Here is a 19,912-nt window from a genome sequence, read left to right on the forward strand (position 1 = left end):
GCACGCCCGGTCCCGGCAGGGACCCACCCCGCGCTTACCGGCGCGGGTTCCGCAGCTGCACCGTCTCCATGGCGGTCCGTCGGCGAGCCGGTCCGTCCCTCACTGCTCCATGGCACCGCTCCGCCGCCGCTTCCGCCCGCCGCCGGATGCCAGCGGGGAGCGCCCGCCCCGGCTCCGGCGGGAGGGGCGCGGCTTCCCGGGCGCGGCGGCGGCGGCGCGATGGCCGCGTCCCCGGGTGCGCTGCGCCGGGCCGGCAACGAGGAGTTCCGCCGCGGGCAGTACGGCCCGGCCGCCGAGCTCTACTCCCGGGCGCTGGCGCAGCTGGAAGCCTCAGGTAGGGCGCGACCCGGGGCGGGCGGGGGCACCCCTCTGAATCGCGGCTGAATCGCGGCTGTGCCCGCGCAGGGGATGCCAGCGCCGAGGAGCGCAGCGTGCTGCTGGCCAACCGCGCTGCCTGCCACCTCAAGGACGGTGCCTGCAGCCTCTGCGTGGCCGACTGCAGCAGGTGAGCGGCGGCGGGGCCGGGGGCGCCCGGCGGGGCCGGAGGGAGCGCTCGGCCGCTCGCCCCGGCTCGGTTGCGGCGGGCGGGGCGCGCTGGCTCACGGCGCTCTCCCCTCGCCGCAGCGCCCTGGAGCTGGTCCCGTTCGGGATCAAGCCCCTCCTGCGGCGGGCAGCGGCGTACGAGGCTCTGGAGAGGTACTCGCTGGCCTATGTGGACTACAAGACGGCGCTGCAGGTGGACTGCTCCGTCCAGGCGGCGCACGATGGAGTCAACAGGTGAGGAACGCTGCCCCGGGCCCGCGGCTGGGCGCTGCTGCTCCATCCATCCCTGCTCACTCCTGCTGCCCTGGCACGACCAAGCTGGGTCCCAGGCACGCGATTAAAGCAAGGCCTGGCCATGCTCCCTCTGCTCCTATAGCTCCTTTCAGGGTGATGGTCGAGGTCTGGGAATGATTGCTGTGGGACTGTGTTTGCTTTACTCCGTGCCTGGTTTAAAGGAAATAATGAACTAAGGCTCGGTACCCTGTCCTTTAAGCCTCTCTATGTTTACAGGCTGCTACAGTCCTGTTCTCTTTCTGGTGCCCTCTGCTTGCCAGACCAAGCAGTGAAATGCATGTCTCTTGCTCACCTGAGCAGTCACAGCCCCAGCCCGTGTCCTGTTGTATTTTTAGCCCTGCTGGTGTGAAGACAGTCTTTTTGTAAATGTCCTGCCTGTAGAATAAACCTAGCTGAGATGCATGTAAAGAAATTAGCAAACAGAGAGATGCCGTACTTAACACACAAGCCAGGTTAAAAGTGACCTGGCTGGCTACTGCGTGGCCCAGCCAGCCAGCAGCCAGGGTGACCGGGAGCTGTCTCTTCCAGGATGACTAAAGCCCTGCTGGAGAAGGATGGTGTGAACTGGCGTCAGAAGCTCCCACCAATCCCCACAGTGCCTGTTTCTGCCCAGACGAGGTGGAGCGTTCCTTCTGCCCAGGCCCCTGGGGCAAACACTCCTCCTGCAACTGCACCACAGGGAGAAGGAGGTGGGAGCGTGCCCTTGGGCTGGGCAGAGAGCCCTGTAGCTCCCAGGATGATGAACAAGCCAGCTACCACACCTGCTTGGTGTGTCTGCAGCCAGGGCTGAGGCCTGGAGAAACCCAGGCCTGGTTCTGCCACAGCCTTTTGGGTTGATTCTGGTTTCTTTGATGTCTGTGTCTTGCCTCTGGTATGGGGATATTTGTTTTCTGTGTGGCTGTGATATTCTTGTTGGTTTTATAGAGTTCTGTACCCTTTCACACCATTTTCAGACAAGTCTGCTGCTGGCAAGGAGAGAGCTACAATGCTTAAGGAAGAAGGAAATGAATTTGTAAAGAAAGGAAACCATAAAAAAGCAGTTGAGAAGTACACTGAGAGTTTAAAGCTCAACAAGGAATGTGCAACTTATACCAACAGGTACTGTTCAGCTCTTTGCCCAACTATTTCTTGGCCCTGTATAAAAACCACCATGGCAGAACTGTTTAATGTTTGCTCCCAAATTAATGAATAAAACAAAACCACCCCCTCAGGTTCAGCCCAAGTGCAGCCTCCCCTGTAGTGTAACATTCTTTGATCAGGTAGTGCAGAAGCCCTTGGAGACACTCCCCTCTGGGCTGCCAGGGGATTTCTCCCCTGACTGCTTTGTCTGACAGGACTAGGGTATGTTGAGTGGTCTCTGCTCTCCTACAAACCTCAAACCGCTGTTCTTAAACACTCAAAGTACTTGTAAGGCAGTTGCAGCAAGCAAAGCAGGTGCTGCCCTGGCAGAGGCAGGATCCTGCATCCTCCAAGTGCAGGTTCTTTGGCTTTAGGGCAGGTTGCTCCAAACATCTTCCTTGTTGTTTCTTTGAAAAACCATTTCATTTTTTCCCTCCCTGTAAATGAAACAAACTTGAGCTCAAGAATAAGATGACATAAGACACGAGGATGGTTTTGGAGCCCAGCTCTGTGCGGCACTGACAGCTGCTCTGGTGTGGCAGTGGACGCTGCTTTCAGGCAGAGCTCTCTGAGCAGGTGTGTGTGTTGCAGAGCTCTCTGTTACCTGAGCCTGAAGCAGTACAAGGAAGCAGCACAGGACTGCACTGAAGCTCTGAAGTTGGATCCTAAGAATGTCAAGGCACTCTACAGGCGTGCTCAAGCACTTAAGGAACTGAAGGTGAGTCAGGAGTTTCTGAAGGGCTTTAGGCTAGGACTGGGTGGCTGTTGATGCATGGTCAGAGCCAGAGATACCCTTTAGGGCTTGTTTCTGTGCTAGACACCCTCTGCCATCAGACCTTTAAGGACTAAGAGTCAGATATCACACTTTGCTGTTTGAATCTCATGAGTTTGTCAGCATTAGGTCCTATTTCCAGAGATGCTGAAGGCAACTGCTTTTCCCAGAATCACAGCCTGTGCTGAGTTGGAAAGGGCCCACAAAGACCCTCGAGTCCAGCTCCTGACCCTGCACAGCACCACCCCAGCAGTGACCCCCTGGGCCTGAGAGTGTTGTGCAAACACTGCTTGGGCTCTGTCAGGCTTGGTGCTGTGACCATGGCCCTGGGGAGCCTGTGCCACGGCCCAGCCACCCTCTGGGTGAAAACCTTTTCCTAATACCCAAACCTCCCCTGACACAGCTTCAGGCCATTCCCACAGATCCTGTCCCTGGTCACCACACACCAGGGTTGTGTTGAGCTTTATCTTTTTGTCTCATGAGGAATGCTGGAGTCAGTACTGGAGTACATATTGCATTGGTGTTGGACTCGGAACACGCTTGAGTGATGAAATTATCTTCTCAGCCCTAGTTTGAGCATGTTTTAGAACAGCTGCATCAATGCCAGTGCTTGAGCAGTTACAGAGAGGGAGGCACAGGCTTAACTGTGCTCTTTGCCTCTGTTGCTGGGCAGTAGATCTGCCTTAGCCTGCTTTTTTAATGCACTACCCCTTCTCTTTCTAGGATTTCATATTAATGAAATAAAATATATATGAAATAAATGATTAATGAGAAAAATATAAAATATTCTCTTTCTAGGATTACAAATCAAGTATTGCTGACATCAAGAGCTTGTTGAAAACTGAACCAAAGAACACAGCTGCACTGAGATTACTGCAAGAGCTGAACAGAGCCTAGGGTAACCAAGCAACAAGGAAAGCTTTCTCCCTTCTGCTGTTGATACAGGGACCAGTTGATGCAGGATTGGTGTTGAAATCTTCCAGTGCTGCTGAGATCGAAGAGGTTCTGTACCAGCACAACGATTGTTAAGACATTATCTGTATCAAACTCTATTAAGCTGGCTCTAGGATCATGCATAGTTTTAGTGCCCCTCTCCAAGAGGCATTTAGGTTAAGTTTCCTGGTTGAAGTCAACTTGCCTCTAACTATTGGCCTCAGGGACTCTTTACATGTTGGATAAGATGCACAGAAGTGGCTGTTCCTGTCTGAAGAGTTACAAACAGAGGGGGTTTAGTCCTTATTCAGGGGACAGTTTTGCTGCATTTGTGCTGCTATTACTGAAAGAAAGTCGCTGCAAGAGCTGCTGTAGTTGCCAGAGCACCACGTACCCTTCTTGTGGCAGGGGCATGGTTACTTGCACAGGGCTGAGCTTGTTCCCTCTCTGCCTTGATGGCTGCTGGCCCTCAGCTGGCTTCTGCTGCTTAGTGTGGCTGGGCAGATGTTTACAGTAGCAGCTTTCTTTAATTATTCTGCACATTTAAGAAAACAGCAGCAAGTTCAGCCTGCCTTGTTACACTGTGCACTATTCTTTCAGATTCTGGGTGCTTGGGGATTTTGCAGTGTTTTTTTTGTCTTGTGTTTTTAAAAAAAAAAAACCAAAAAAACACTTTAGCTCCTCTGTGCCTTTTGGAGCAGTTGCTATGGGGTGTTACAGGGAGGAAAATACACAGTAACAGCCCAGCTGAGGTCTGGCTTACTACTTCAATGCATGTTTAAATTTCTCCTGGTCTGGTATTGATGGCACTGATTTTAAAAGGTAGATAAGAGATACTTGGAGTTACTTTGTGAACTGTTAAAACCTGTTCTCATTAAAGCCATGTTTATTTTCACTCTAGGACTGTGTTTTTTGTGATGGGTGGAATAGGGGAAGGGAAACACTTGTTTAACCATTTCATACTGTCCCCTCTGTTTGTCAGAGGCCTTCAGGCACTGTACTTCAGCTCCCAGTTGCCATTAGAGTTCAGAGAAGCAGAAAGCCTGCAGCTCCAGGGACACTGGGGCTGGGAAAGGCATGCCAAGGAGAGCACAGCCCTGCATCATGGTTTCCAACCATCACTCAGCCAGTGAAATGCTGGGCAATGCTAGACCTGATCCAACTCATAATACAGAATAATAAGATAAGAAGCTAGCCCTTGGTCAGGGTTCAAAAATATTTGTTTCCCACCTTACCTCTCCCAGCAGTGTTTCAGGCAGGTACCCCACTGAACTGAATTTTGAGAGCAATTGAATAGAGAGCAATTCCTCTAATGCCAATGAAGACAAAGACCTCTTACCTTAGCCTGACATTAAACAGCTTTTTGTAGGTCCCAGGGCTGTACTCCATCAGCTGTAATGTGCCAAGGCTTGGAACAAGTCCTCCCTGAGGGGCACAAATTGCTCCATTCACTCCATTCCTGCTTCTAAGCCTGGCAGCTCCATTGATCCCACAGCCAGCCCTTGCCCAAGCTCTTAGGGCAGGTGTGATGGATTCCAGGGTGGGGAAGCACACAGCAGTACCCAGACAGAGCAGGAGTAGGAGGCCAGGAGCAGGACTGGCTTCACTTGATTAAGAGCTATCCTTTTGGCAGCCCTGCTGTTTCCTGAGGGGCAGACACCTGCCCTGTTCAACAGCAGCTCATTACAGCCCCCCTAAGCAGCAGCAGTCACCATCTCCTTCCCCTCAAAACAGCAGTTCTGTTTGTGCCTGGTACCAAAGGCTTCCCGAGCAGCAGCAGCAGCAGTGGGTGGACTGAGGTCACACACAGCAGTGAGACACTGCTGCAAGCTCAGGGCCACTTCTGCTCCTGCTGAGGGGCTGCTGTCTGTGCTGGACACTTCCCAGGTGGGCAAAGGTAGTGCTGGTCACAGGGCAGCAGAGAGGGTTTGTCAGAGGGACTCACCTTTGTCTGCCCCACTCACCAACAGCTGCTCCAGACTCGTCTGCAGTGCTGCCTCAACTCCCTAAAGCCTCAGACTCCACCAAGGACCAGGGAGCTGCTCTGCATCATTTCTAGTGTCACCAGGGATCCAAGTGCCAGCTTCACCTTTTCTGATCATCATTTTAAAACGTGTTTTCCTTGTTCATATCCTTTCAGAGGCTATTCTGAGATCCCTGCGTTCCTGGGCCCCACCTCTGGTTTTGAAGAGGGCTCACCCAGCACAGCCAGCTGGCTCTGTAGGTGGTGTCACAGGCACACCTGAAGCGCTCTGTTACCCCTGAAAAAAGGCTGCAGCCAAGCTAAACAACAGCAGAATGAAGTTTACCTGTACAGCTCCATTCCAGCTCTCCTTGTGTGTATTACACTCATGCAAATACATGTTTTTCCTCTAGAGACCAAGCAGAAAAGCTTCCAGCCCGTGACACTTGGAGAGAAATAACAAATCAGGGTCCTGTATATTAAGTGAATTAAAGTCCTTTATAAGCATCTCACAGAGGAGATGAAATCTAAACAGTGAACAGTCCAGGCTGAGGCATCCACTAAGAGGAAAATAAATATTTAAGGACGTCAGAGGAAGAACAGGTGACATGAAGGTGAGAAACAGGAATGATGAAAAGCCCCAGTGAAGAATCCCAGTGGAGCAGAACAGACACCATGCAGGAGCAAATGTGTAAATGGTTCTATTAAAATGCTGGAAGGAAAACAAGAGGTAGGAGGGGGTGACTCAGCAGGGAGCTGGAGTGAGAGTATGATACAGCACAGAAGGAAGATTGAGACAGCAAAACCAGCAGAAGCTGCACAGAAAGAAGGTGGGTGGTGCTGGTGGAGGTGTGCTCCTGCCAGCAGTCAAGTGAGGTCAGTGCATCACCAGCCTCAAGCACTGAGGAGTCTCTAGGGACTGAAATTCCTTTCCTAACTAGGAAGAGCAGAGCTTTAAGGCCAGGGTGATGACAGCAACACAGGGAGCACAGCCCAGCAGTAACAGGTCCCAGCTCCCCCTGCAAGCAGGAAGTGTCCTCGTGGGACACGATGCAGTCATGAATGCTTGCAGGCTCTTCAGCGACTCCTGGAACCTCTGGTCAGAGACACACATTGGAAACACAGCTTCTGATTTACAGCTGCTCCACAATACCTGAAAAAGTTGATCTTGTGCACCACAGACACATAGACAGACCCTGTGGTGAGCAGCAGGGGACACTCGAGGCCATTACTGCAGGTGTATGAGGTTCATTACTGGAGAACAGCAGCAATCCATCCTGTTTTGCTTAAATCCACCCTCCTAGGGAATCAGAAAGGATTAGAGGAGCCTGTTGGTTGGCAATTTGTTAATGTAATGCTGTATGTCCCTTCTGTCAGCTCTCCAGACTGACACCCCACCAGCACCACAAACTTTAGTCACTAATCACTGCAGCCTGATCCATCCTTCCACCTGCAAGAAGCAAAGCATTGGCTATCTCCCTGCCAAGGGAACTAACCATGTGTGGGGGTGGAAGTATCAGTTCTTTACTAGTGTCAGCTACATGAACAAATAAAACTACAGAACCCAATAAATTCACTGAAATGATGATTCATCAGCACTTGTCATTTTCTGGGCACCTGACCCAGGCTGGGTTCCACACAACATTTCTCAAGGTGCTTTCAGTGGTGAGAAGAGATTTAATGTGAGGATTTTTACAGGTGCAGGAGGAAGCAATTCTACAGGGGTTACAATACACACAAACAATAGGATGGGGCATGTGAAGACAAGCCGGGGTCACTGTATGGGCATGATTCCAACAGCATGGTGGGGTTCCTGCTCCTGTTCTTCAACAGCAACGTTCTCAGGGCTTGCTCTCAGTCTTGCAGTCTGCAAGAAACAGAGAACCCACACATGTAGTTTTCAATTACAAATTCAAATTAATAATTACTAAAGAAAGAGTTTCATCCAGAAAACATGAAATTCACCTGAATTTGGATTAACACAGTTACTTTGATATCATAAGTCAAGAAGATATCTAAAATATCTTCAAAGGGGTACATACAGTCTGAATTGCTTTGTTCGTGTGTCGAGCCCAGCCTCAGCAGCAGGGCCAGCTCCCTGATCAAGCACACAAAGGATATTTCACAGGGTATCTACTGTCAAGGTTCTGCAGAAAAACCACTGGGAATTCCCAGGAAAGATTGTGCTGGTCTCCAATAGACCTACAGGAAAGCAAGGACCTTTCCTGTATTCCTTTCTAGTAGCAGAATCATTGCCCTCATCAACACAAAGAACCCACACAGGTCTCTGTGGTACAACTAAGTCCAGAAAATAGAGGATGCAATTTAAGAAATGGAATATTACAGTCAAAGACACTCATATTGCTCATTAAACCTTGCTAGGCCTGGATGAGAAACCCAGTCCCCAATTCCAGAGTAAGAAACCAGAGGCTTTGAGCACAGCAGGGCTCCCAGCACCCACCTGGAGTCAGGGCAGGAACGCCCCAGCAGTGCCCTTGTGGGGCGTCTCGGTGCTCTGGTGTGCCTGGAGAACAGTGACTGCTTCCTCAATCTGACAACAGAGCACAAGGGGAGGAGGTGAGTTGCTCCAGTGTAGAACTGCACTGCAGCAGGAACTCAGCATTTCAGGTCCCAATGCAGCCTCCACACAGACCTGCTCTCAAAAGGCTTGAATAATTACAAAATCCAGTCCTCTTCTGCAGGATACTGATCAGCCCAAAGACCTTTTCTGTCTCTTACCAAGGGAAATTCTGGGGCGTCTCTCCTTTATTATTAAGTCAAGTCAGAACTTGCTAGACAGAAATCAGATTTCACAGGTGAAGCTACCTGGCAGCACCCAGCAGCGCCCAGGCTCCTCAAAAAAACAGCAATGGAAGGGTGAAAGCAGCTCCTGACTCCATGGAGCAACGAAAAGATGCCATCAATTCACTCCGACTACTTTGATGGGAACCAAAGCTAAACATTTACCAGCATTAAGAAGGAAACTGAAGAAATACTGCAGAGAGGCAGCAGTTTGCCTGGTTTCTGTCCTGAGGAAAGAGCATCTTCCTGGCTGCTTCCATGTAGAGATACCACCCTGCTTTTCCCCTCTTGCTTCCCAGCCACCTCCAAACCACCCTCAAACTTGGCTGTGCTTTCAGGGAGCTGCTTCCAGCTTCTCCTTTTGCTGCAGGCAGGCATTCAGGCACTGGGTGTGGTGACATCAACCCGGGGCTCCTTTTTCACTTGAAAATGAAACCAGCAGCTACTTGCTCTTCCTGCAGTGCTCAATGTCCCGGGCAGTGCTCACCTTCCCTGGCAGCAGCAGGTGATCAGCCTTTGGAAAGGGATTGTTTGGGCATGGAGTCCCTCCTACCTTGGAGCGCAGGGAGTCTGGGGACTCCAGGAGCAGCAGCAGCTCGGAGTTGTCAATCTCCAGCAGCATCCCAGTGATCTTGCCAGCCAGTGAGGGATGCATCACATGGATCAGAGGGTAGAGGCGTTCACCTGCTCCAAACACCAGCCAGGACATGAGCACTAGGCAAGCCCCCAGCATTTTCAATCCCACTGCAAGCCCTCCCCTCTCAACCAAACTGGGATACAAGGGTGGGGATGGTGGTGGGAAAACCACTGCTCACAGGCAAAGCTACTCCAGCACGTCTCAGCAACAGGAAGCTGCTGGGTGAAGTCAGCAGCAGGCACCTACAGTGGGCACAGGGCAGTGTGCACATCTGCCCACCTGTGCACAGTTTCTGCAGGAGCAGTTTCCTCCTGGGAAGCAAGAGCTGGTCTATGACCTGCTGTGCTTTGGCCAGACCCTGTGATGCTGTCCCACACCAGGGCACTGCCTGCTCCGCCACAGAGCACCTGAAGCCCAAGGGTTGTGCGGCACAGCTTAACCCCTAAGGCCACCAAGCTGTTCATCAGTGCCCAGGAGCAGCTGTACAGGATGGTCCAGAGCTCAGGGGAATTGGAAGTGCCCTGGCACAGCCTGGGAACACAGGCAGGCTGGATGGAGCTCTGCCTCTCTGCAAAACTTCACCAGACACTCTCTCACTGTCAGGCAGCTCGCACAGACAGGGAGTGGCCTTATTGCTCCCATCCAGTTCCAACACAGACTGAATTTATTATTATTTTTTTAAGCAGCACATTATCAGAGCAATCCCACAAAGCCTTGCAGCTTCTCCCAGCAGTTAATTTTGCCCTGGTGCATGCAAACCCATATGCCCCCAGGGCCCTCCAGCAGAGCAGCCTGGCACTCACCGATCATTTGCTTCTGCTCCTGAGGGGGGGCTGCTGCAAGCAAGGATGCTGTCAGTGGCTCCTGCCCCTGGACATGCACAGCAGGTTCTCCCACCTGGGGGAAAAACAGGGAAGAACAGCAATCAAAGGCTGAAAGGGACATGAGTTACCTGACTTGCAGGAATGGTGCTCAATACCAACCACAACGGGGCATTTCAGCCTTCCAAGATGCATTGTGTGTTTGTTTTCAAACACCAGCTTGCAGAGAAGCTGGAGTCAAGCATTAGAGCGGGGTGGCTACTGGATCCACAGCCCCACAAGGTCCCCACAGCACCACTCGCAGAGCATGGGGATCCCTGGGGTCAGCCGTCACACCATCCCAGAGCAGGACCAGGAATGTCACACTTTGGTGGCTGCAGAGCACTTGCCTGTGGGGCCACCACGGCTGGCATGTGCCCCATGGGCTGCATGTTCCTGGCAGATGAGGAGTACTTGTACTGCTGGGCACCCCGTGGCAGGGCAGAGGAGGAGGGCAGCCGGGTGCTGACTGTCTGTGTCCCGATGTTGGCTGCAGTGGGGACAAGAACATTTGTGAGGAGGAGTCCTTAAATGCGTGCCTGTGTCAAGGAGGCTGAAGCCACAAGGACAGCGTGCTTGTTTGGAGGGCCTGAAAAGTCCTGCATGGGCTCAAAGCAGCCCCCAGGTGAAAGGCAGCTTCCCCATGAGAGGCAGGGCACCGCTACCCTTGGGGTGGGGGGGGTCTGATGCTGTGCAGGGGGCAGGAGAGCTGGCAAAGGCACCCACGCCTCATCAGCTCTCCTCCAGAAACCCATCTGCATCAGCAGCCAGAGAAGGGGAACAGCATTGGGCAGGGTGAGCTGGGAGACCCTCATCTCCCAGCTCATCCTGAAGGGAAGTAAAGGCAGAGAAATGAGAGGACAACAACAAAAGGAGAGGAGACAAGCCACAGACAGCCCTCCTGGTCCCACTGCTCACTTCAGCAGTGACAAAGACAACTTTGGGCAAAATGCCATGAAAATGGGAGGCTGTAGGCAGTCACTGCCCCAGATGATCGTGTGTGGAGAGGACACCCCAAGACCCAGGGCCAGCCTCAGCACAGCCAGGCACTGGGGGTGCCAGCAAGGTCTGGTTCTCAGCTCCAAACCCCTGTAACATGAGGCTTGGCATTGGCAGCTGTTCAGCCAGAGCCTGTAAGACCCCTTTCTGCACCCCAATGATCCTGTCCCACCCTCTGCCTTTGTCCAAGCACTAAGCCCAGGTGCTGTGGCTGCATCACCATCTGCTTTAAGGATCATATTCAAGGTGTAGCCACCAACAAGAGCAACCTGCACACCAGAAATCTGTCCCATTACCTGAAAGATCCCAACCTTCCCCAAAAGTTACATACTTAGTTCCTACAAACATTGTTCCAATTCCATCACACCATCAGGCTCCTCCACAAGCAATCCCACAAACCAATCCATCCTGTTGGAGACCTGAGCTCACAGTAAGCACCCTCGCCACCCCAGCAATGCCCCAGCTTGATACCATGGGGGTCCTTGCCCCACTCACCCACTCTCTGGGCCTGGGGGGGCACACGGGGCACCTGGGTGGAGGCCTGTCTCGTGGTGCTGATGTTGGACAGCAGGCGCCGGGGCGGCACGGCAGCCCTCAGGATGGGGGTGGCTTCAGGGTACACTGCTGCAGAGAGAACGCACTCAGTGAAGCTGCTTGCTAGCAGAGGCATGGAAGGAGACGTGGGGAGAGTGGCTGTGGCTGGGGACAGTCCAGGAGCGCCTCACCTCTGGTGTCACTGCCAACATCTCACCTCCCGGTGCCCATCACCGTGACCTTGCACCGAACCCCTGCACGCTTTTCCAAGATAAACCCCCATGGTTACACACTCGCACTGTTTTTAGAGACCCTCAGTCCCTGGCTGAGCCCAGCTCGTGGCAAGAGCCCCCAGGGAGAGACAGGCAGACTCACAGGGAGGCCGGGAGGGCTGCGCACTCCAGCGAGTGGCAGGGCGGACTGGGACAACAGGGCTGGGGCCATAGAAGGCAGTTCTGGTTTGTGGCTGGAGAAGAAGAATACATTATCCAATGTGACTGGGGAGCTGAGCGAGCCAGAACTAACCCAGAGCCTCTTGGTGGCTGCTGCACACAGACAGACAAGCCAAAACCATGCACTGCAGGATGCCAAAGCACTTTAAGGACCTGCTGTCAGCATGTACACCAGCAGCTCTACTTCATGCCTCCTCAGGAGCTTCTGCACCTCTATAACCCTTCTCCCTTGCTCTCCATGCTTCCCTCCCACCAAACTCCTCCTGCCTGCCTTCCACAGCAGTAACTGTGAAATCCCCAGCCCGTTTTCTGGAGCACCTGCACCCCACCCTGCTGCCCACATGGAAGCCCAGGCAGATCCCACTGGCTCCACAGGGTGTGCCCAGATCTGCACAACCCAAGCTCTGCTTCTCAGCCCGACTGCCACCCCCCTCCAGGGCAGACTTGGGTCCCTGTGCAAGGCTGCCATTGGGGAGTAGGACTCACCTGAGGCATGGGGGGTAGGAAGTACCCTGGGGGGGTCTGGAAAGAGCCCAGGAGAGGGCCAGGCAGGGCCCTCATGGTGGCCAATCTCTGCATGTACTGGTTGGTGAGGATTGCTTTGCGCTCCTCTTTCCTCTGAGCCAGCGCCACGTAGAGAGGCTTTGTGCTGACAATGCGCCCGTTCATTTCTGTCACGGCCTTGGTGGCCTCCTCTGGGGAGGAAAAACATACAAACCCAAACCCTTTGCTGCGGCCACCCTCTGTCATCACCTAAAACAGGATTAGAACAAGACAGCTAAGTCCAGAGATCGCTGCAGCATCCACAAAACACAGTGTGTGTGGGGAGTGTGTGTGTGGGATCCAGCCACAGGCACCCCATGTCAGCCCCCACACCCAGGGTGGGAAGGATAGGACTGCACCCTTCCCACAAACAGGTTTCTCTGGGAAGGGCAGGATTTGCTCAGTCAGTAGGTTTGGGAAATGAAGATGGCAGAGTGTGGACCAGCCTGAGATCGGGAGCCTGTGATCATCTGTGTGCCTCAGTCTCACAGGGCCCTTGGGACAGAAATGCTCTGATGCTGAATGCTGCAGGAGCAGCAAGGGATGGGGATCAGAGGGACACTTTGCCCTGACAAGGGCCAGGCAGCATCTGTCCCTGGCAGGTCACAGGTAGCTGACGCTTAAAGCCAGACCATCCCTTACATGTTGCCTTCCAGAGAATCCTGACACCAGTGCCAGCGAAAAGAGTCAACATCCATGGCGTTCCGAAGGCCAAACACCAGCCTGTCACCCCACTGTCCTGAGAGAGGTGGCTTGTGGGTCATTTTCGTTTGTACCAGTGTCACAGAGCAGCTGGGCAATATTCAGAATGTTGCAGCTTTAAGGTCCCATACCTGGCAGCTCACCAGGGCTGGGGTAACTCAAAGCTACCAAATATTTGCCCCTCAGGAGAGTGTGAGGTGAAGCAGCATGTCCCTTACACCTGGCTTGAGATACAAGCCATCAGCAGGGAAGTGTAATTCAACAGGATGACAATCCCTATCCATCTCCAAGGGCTGAGTGCACTGCTTTACTGACCCCAGGAGCTCCAGTCCCTCACCTTGGCACTGGTGATGGTGCCATAGGGGGAGAACTCCTTCCTCAGCCTCTCGTCGTCTATCCCATCATCCAAATTCTTCACATACAGGTTGACCCCCTGCACACAGGTGAAAAAAAAAGCAGCTTGGTATCCCAAAGTTTACAGCAGTTTGTCACACTGGATGGACATTTCACCAGCAGCTCAGCTGGAGGGTTGGACATCCCACAGAGACATCCCCTGCAGGAGCAGTGACATGGAGAAGGGCCAGGATAGTGCATAAACTCCACTTGAAATACATCCCAAGTGAAGAGGGCACCCACACCATCACTGGGAACCTGCTGAACCTCATGAAGCTGTCTCATTCCCAGACTAATATTTCTGGAAATTATCAGATCCATTTGTTCACTCCCCAACATCATCCTGGGTTTAAATGTCTCTCCCCTTTCCTGATATTGCTTCCCAGGACATTCCCAGATGCTGACTGGACCCCTAATTGCAGGAGGTACCCACCATGCTGATCTGCTCTGGAGAGCTCTGTGCTGTCCCAGGCTGAGTGTCCCTGCTGCAGACCTGCAGGATGGAGCACCCTGCTCTCCCTTACCTGGTACCTGTTCACCCTCTCTTGCTTCATCTGCTCAAATTTCCTCTTGAGCTCGCTCTGGCGCTCCAGCCGCTTCTGGGCGCGGCCCACGTAGAGCACCCGCCCGTTGATCTCCTTCCCGTTCATGTCAGCCACCGCCTGCCGGGGAGGGAAGGGCTCTCAGCTCAGCAGGAAGCCCATGGCCACAGCTCTGCCCTTCACCCACCACCCCAGGGCAGCCCCAGCACAAGCAGAGACCCGCTCCCCTCGCCAGGTCCTGCCCATCCAGGTACGCGGCGCCAGCTCCCAGACAGGCACAAAGCTGGTGAGGTTCCCCCTGAGGAGAGGTGGGGACATCACCAGGTGACAATCTCAGGAGATAGGTGGGCAGGGAGGAGCCTCTTGCCTTCTGGGCTTCTTCGTGCTTCTCAAAGTTGACGAATCCGAAGCCCTTTGAGCGGCCGCTGTTGTCCATCATGACCTTGACACTCAAGGTCTTGCCTGCAGCAGGGAAGGAAAGTCCAGTCCCAGGGGTGCCCAGTGAGAGAGGGGGAGCTGCCAGTGTGCAGCACCGTGCTGGGGAGCCACCACGAGAGACCAGCTCAGCAAGGACACTGGGCAGCCACGGCAGCCAGAATCGCCCAGCAGGAGGACAGAAGCTGGATCCCCAAGAGGCAAGGACAGGAGGCTGTGAGGTTTGGTGAGGGTGATCCCTCCAACCTGGGCTGCTGCTCTCATTGCCCTGGGCTCTTCAGCCTCTCCAGCTAGTGCAGTGAGTTCCTTTGGCTAGAAAACCTCATCTCCTTTATATAAGAACACATAGATTGGGTTCATATGAAGGATAACCAGAAATTACTTGGGATGACACTGACCAAGTATGGCCCATGGATAGGCACAACACTAAAACCCACCACAAGAGACATCCTCCAGTAGTGGACTAAACTGAAAAGCCTGTTCTCCTTACACTGAGACTCAACAATTCTTATTCCCGGGGTTCCTGTATCTGGACAGCATGCTGGTAACAAGACAATTTTTAAAAAACTATCTAAGAAAGAAAAAAACCATACATTTTTCAAGACAGCACTAAGTACAAGTTATCCTCTGCCACAGCAGGAAAGCACATGTTACATCCTGACAAATGAAGTGACTGCAGTCCTTTTATGTGGGGGATGTTTAAACAAGTCACATCTCGCCAAGAAAAGAAGTTTGCTATTTCAGCCAAGCACTCCCCCCACTTCCTTTTAGGCTGCCCCAACTCCAGTTTATCAGACACGAGGACATTACAACAACTGCACTCACCAAACCTGGAGAATATTTCCCGCAGTCTGTCATCATCCATGTCATCCCCAAAGTTTTTGATGTAGACATTGGTGAATTCTATTGCCCTAGCCCCAACCTCTGCCTCGCGCTCTTTGCGGGATTTGAAGTGTCCAACAAACCTGTGGGAAGGTAGGAATAGGCCTCAAACCCTGCATGCCCCCTGCAGAGGGAAGATGGGCTCAGGCACACCTGTCTCAGTACAGGCCAAGAGAGATCCCATCACCTCAGGCCGTGCTTTGCTCACCCACAGACTCACCACAAGTTTCACATACACCACCCTCAGCATGTCCCCCTCTGGTGTACATATACCCAAACTCCCCATTGTCACTGCCAAAAGTAGGGATTTGTCACCCCAGGAGACATCAAAAGACTTCGAAGGATGCCACCACCACAAAAGACCCCAAAGGATACCACCAAGTGCCAGCTCTCTTCCTCCAAAGCATTCTCAAGCACTCGGGGCGGCCCTTGCCTCTGTGGGATGTAGAGTGAGGTGATGCAATGTAAACAGAGAGAGGAACAACAACAAAACCTCTTCCTGCCCAGATTGTCTGATGGCAACAGCCAAGATCAAGGACCAGCTCCACTTTGTGGGCACTCATTACACCTCCTCAGCAATAAAACCCAGCCTGGGGCTGGACTCCTTCCCCACCATCTGGGAGCGGCTCCAAACCACTATCACACTTCCCCCAGCACCCACCACAAGTGACTCACTGTCCCAGAGAGCAGCAGAGCTGCCATGCCCAGCAGGGATGGAAAAGGGAAGAACACAGAGCAGCAGGAAGGGGATGCCTGAGCAGGGCATGCTTTTACTGCCAATAGTGGACCAAGGCAAGGGAGGAGCAGAGCCAAGTGCAGAGCCCAGACTCCTCTCTCTGGCACTTACACCTTCCTGTCATTGAGCAACATCCCATTCATGGTCTCAATGGCCCGAGTTGCTGCCTCATGTGTCTCAAAGTGGACGAAGCCATAGCCACGGGATCCATTTTCATCACAAACCACCTACAAACACAGCACGAGGGGCAAAGGAAAGAGACAGACACTGTTTTTCTGCATGTCTGTACATGACTACATCACAGGAAAACCCAACCCCATTTTCTAGGGGCATTTCCCCTCTCTGACATCCTGCCCCCACTGCAGCTGAGCTCTTTTGGGATGTTGGCAGCAGGTCAGGGAGGTGGGCAATCCCAGGACCAGATCCATGCTGCTTTTTATGATATCCAGGAACCTATGGCTCCCCAAGACCCACAAGCCACTGGTGTACTGAGCTGGGGTAGGATGGCACATAACATCTCTGTGCATGGGGGAAAAGCCCCCATTCTGGGGGGAAAGCATAGCAAGGCCTTTTGGCTTCAAAGCAGCTGGAAATTTAAAGGAGATGCTGTGGGAAGTGAAATGAGAAAGGGAATTCCAGCTGGCTGGAGCATGTTTCCAAGAGTGAGGGCAGCTCTGCAGCAAGTCCTCTCCTGCAGGGCCCTGGGCACACCTACCTTGCATGACAGGATGTTTCCAAAGGTAGAGAATGTGTCATACAGGGCTTTGTTGTCAATGGAGTCATCCAGGTTCTTGATGAAGACATTTCCAACCCCAGATTTCCTGAGCCCCGGGTCCCGTTGGGACCACATGATGCGGATGGGTCGGCCTTTGATCACCTCGAAGTTCATGGTGTCCAGGGCTCGCTCAGCTGGCAAAGAAGGGGGAGGAGAGGGGAGTAACAGAGGCAGATCTGCCTCACATTCTGCAGCAGCTGAGATGGGCACAAGAATCGGGGACAGGGGCTTGTTAACCCAAATGAGATTGGCAGCTCAGCCTCCCCACTCCTCCAGCCACACCACTCTTTGACTAATTACTTGTTTTCCTCTCCAAAGGCATGCCTGACTCCCAAGGATCAACCATTTCACAACAAGCTCCAGTCTGGCAGATGCCCAGCTAATTTACCCAGTAAGGATTTTGGTCTCTAGGGCAACTAAATCAACACCTTCCCATCAGTACAGCCTCACTTAAGCATGGAACACCTTCCAGTTACAGCACTGTGTCATGGCAATGCCTGCCAGGAGAGTGGCCTCACTTCACACTGTGAGCCAGTGGGCAGCTGGGTACCTCAGGGGAAGGGCAGAAGGGGTTTTTGTGCCCTTCTCTGATGGAGAGGAAGGAGGGAAGCAACTCTTGCAAGTCACCTTCAACCCCTCACCAGAGCCCAGCAGCTGCATCCCATCCCAGACGCTAAGAAGAGATGGAAGCAGGATGGGTCACCATCAGAGAGCAGGGTGGGATTAGTCAGAACCAAGCCCCAACAGCAATGCAGCCATGCAGACAACTGCTGCCCCCTCTTCCATGGCCCACCCAAGCCCCTGCTGTGAGGCAGTTCCTCAGAGCTGTAATGAGGAACCTACCATCCACGGGCTGCTGGAAGTTTATGTAGGCGTAGCCCAGCGAGCGGCGCGTGGCCACGTCCCGGCAGACTCGGATGGACATGATGGGCCCAGCAGGGGAGAACTTCTCGTAGAGCATGGCTTCGGTCACATCTGGGTGCAGGTCCCCCACATAGAGAGAGGCTAAGGGATAGCCAGGGCCACTGGCATTCATGGTCACCCACAGAGCTCAGCTGCAGAAGGAGACAGAGCCGAGGCTGCAGGACACAGGTTTCAGGTGGCCTGTGCAATCAGACCCACACTGGGGCTGGCCCCACTGTAGCAGCACAAGTCAAAGCAATGCCCTTCCATTCCACTAGGGTCAGGAATGCCCCAAGGAAGCTGCAACCTCAAAGCTTTCCAGAACATAACAATTTTGGTGCAAAAGTTGAGCTGGAGTGATCTACACATCACAGCCCTTGCACACCCTGGAAGGACAGCGGGACACACTACACACACAGACAATTGCTTCTTAAAACACACAAACCCCAAGAGAAATAAAACTGAGTTTAATTTCTCAGAAGGTAAACAGCCCTTTTCCACCAGAGACTTCCATTTTAACTCCTTAATGGCTCCCCCCAGCCAGAGCAGACCCAAGGAGTGGGGGTTTGTACTGATGGCCAGGGAGCAGAACTGCAGCCCACGTGTGTCCTGCAAACACCTCCACCTCTAACAAGGCAGACAAAGGCTTTTAGCCACCCCTTCCCAGTTTCTCAGCTTCTTGACTACTGTCCCAAAGACGGCAAATTGATGCTCAGTCTCTGCCTGGTTTCAGTTGAGTATAAAGTTCTGTGTGAAGACAACAGTCAGTGCTCGAGACCCCCGGGCTAATGCCTAGGAACACAGAAATGCAGGTCCTGCCCCTAAAGTGTATAAATCCAGCCTTGGGGCTCTTACCTTAAAGCTCAAAAGTCTTGAGACACTTGTTTAGAGACCTATAGATACCCAAAATTAATACACATCTATAGGAGAGGTGCATCAAGCAATCCCCCAGCCAAAAGCAGGCCCCCACGGCGGGGAGCCCACGGCAGAGGCGCGCACCGGCTCCGTGACACAGCCCCGCTCCTCGCACCGCCCTGAGGCCCCCCAAAAACAAACACAGGCTGACAGAGCAGCCCCAGCGCCCCCCAAAACAAACACAGGCTGACAGAGCAGCCCCAGCGCCCCCCAAAAACAAACACAGGCTGACAGAGCAGCCCCAGCGCCCCCCAAAACAAACACAGGCTGACAGAGCAGCCCCAGCGCCCCCCAAAAACAAACACAGGCTGACAGAGCAGCCCCAGCGCCCCCCAAAACAAACACAGGCTGACAGAGCAGCCCCAGCGCCCCTTCAGAGCCAGCGGGGCAGGGAGGGAAGGGAGCTCAAACGGGGAGGAGGCGGCCGGGCAGAGGCGGCACATCCCCGCCGGGAGCCCGGGGCAGCGCGCCCCGCCGGGCACGGCTCGGGGCTGCGGAGGAGCGCTGCTCACCCTGCCGGAGCCCGCCCGCCCGCCCCGGAGAAACGGCCCCGGCAGCCGGAGCTGGGCACCGGCCCCGCACTCACACCGAGCGCTCGCCGTGGCAGCACCGCTCCACTGCGGCTGCCGGCACCGGCGCCTCTTCCGCGGCGGCCCCGGGGGCGGGACGGGACCCCCGCCCACCGCCCCACCCCGGCCAGGTGCGGCCCTGCCCCGCCCCGGGCGGAGCGGCACCGCTGCCCCGGGCAGCGCAGGGCAGCGCAGGGCAGGGCAGGGCAGGGCAGGGCAGCGCAGCGCAGCGCAGGGCAGGGCAGGGCAGCGCAGCGCAGGGCAGGGCAGGGCAGCGCAGCGCAGGGCAGCGCAGCGCAGGGCAGGGCAGGGCAGCGCAGCGCAGGGCAGCGCAGGGCAGGGCAGCGCAGCGGCGGCCCCCGCGGAGCTGCGGGGCTCAGGCGTTCAGCAGGTGCAGTGCAGCTCCTCATCTTCGCGAATCGCGGCTCCTGCGCATCTCGTGCCGTCCCAAAGGGCCGGGGAATTGCGCTGCGTGTCACCCTGGAACACTGACAGCGTGTCCCACCCACGCGCCGTTAGGAAATCACATTCACCTTCTGACATGTAATTGCCCGAAGTTAAGGAGTACAGGCAGGAGCCGTACACAGCTCGGTCACAGATCACTCATCA

At 54.1% G+C, this 19,912-nt stretch overlaps 3 protein-coding genes across 5 annotated transcripts in view; 1 reads left to right on the top strand and 2 right to left on the bottom strand.

The window, feature by feature from the left end:
• The window catches only part of STK4 (serine/threonine kinase 4), a 47,668-nt gene extending 47,480 nt beyond the window's left edge, over positions 1 to 188 (bottom strand). For both annotated transcript variants that reach the window (XM_038158833.1, XM_038158832.1), the window contains exon 1: positions 39 to 188. In XM_038158833.1, coding sequence (XP_038014761.1) covers positions 39 to 70 — 32 coding nt within the window. In that variant the 5' untranslated portion in view covers positions 71 to 188. The remainder of the gene's footprint in view (positions 1 to 38) is intronic.
• TOMM34 (translocase of outer mitochondrial membrane 34) lies at positions 163 to 4,561 on the top strand. Its single transcript, XM_038158834.1, has 7 exons — positions 163 to 334; positions 406 to 505; positions 625 to 777; positions 1,366 to 1,526; positions 1,791 to 1,935; positions 2,548 to 2,674; positions 3,527 to 4,561. The coding sequence occupies exons 1-7, from the start codon at positions 220 to 222 to the stop codon at positions 3,623 to 3,625; spliced, it is 900 nt and encodes a 299-aa protein (XP_038014762.1). The 5' UTR covers positions 163 to 219; the 3' UTR covers positions 3,626 to 4,561.
• A 2,764-nt stretch (positions 4,562 to 7,325) lies between these two features.
• Positions 7,326 to 17,952, bottom strand: PABPC1L (poly(A) binding protein cytoplasmic 1 like). 2 transcript variants are annotated; one of them, XM_038159063.1, is made up of 15 exons: positions 17,760 to 17,952; positions 16,857 to 17,050; positions 16,253 to 16,368; positions 15,349 to 15,488; positions 14,456 to 14,550; positions 14,071 to 14,208; positions 13,491 to 13,586; positions 12,395 to 12,661; positions 11,832 to 11,922; positions 11,352 to 11,546; positions 10,274 to 10,413; positions 9,867 to 9,960; positions 8,980 to 9,110; positions 8,086 to 8,175; positions 7,326 to 7,491 (listed from the first exon to the last, which is right to left on the bottom strand). In XM_038159063.1, the coding sequence occupies exons 1-14, from the start codon at positions 17,950 to 17,952 to the stop codon at positions 8,092 to 8,094; spliced, it is 1,974 nt and encodes a 657-aa protein (XP_038014991.1). In that variant the 3' UTR covers positions 7,326 to 7,491; positions 8,086 to 8,091. The 2 variants fall into 2 exon arrangements, with proteins under 2 accessions (XP_038014991.1, XP_038014992.1); XM_038159064.1 differs by lacking the exon at positions 7,326 to 7,491 and having other exon boundaries at positions 8,171 to 8,227; positions 11,418 to 11,546.
• Between the last annotated feature and the right edge of the window lie 1,960 nt (positions 17,953 to 19,912).

Source organism: Motacilla alba, chromosome 20 (assembly GCF_015832195.1).
Source record: "Motacilla alba alba isolate MOTALB_02 chromosome 20, Motacilla_alba_V1.0_pri, whole genome shotgun sequence".
NCBI classification, from domain to species: Eukaryota; Metazoa; Chordata; class Aves; order Passeriformes; family Motacillidae; genus Motacilla; species Motacilla alba.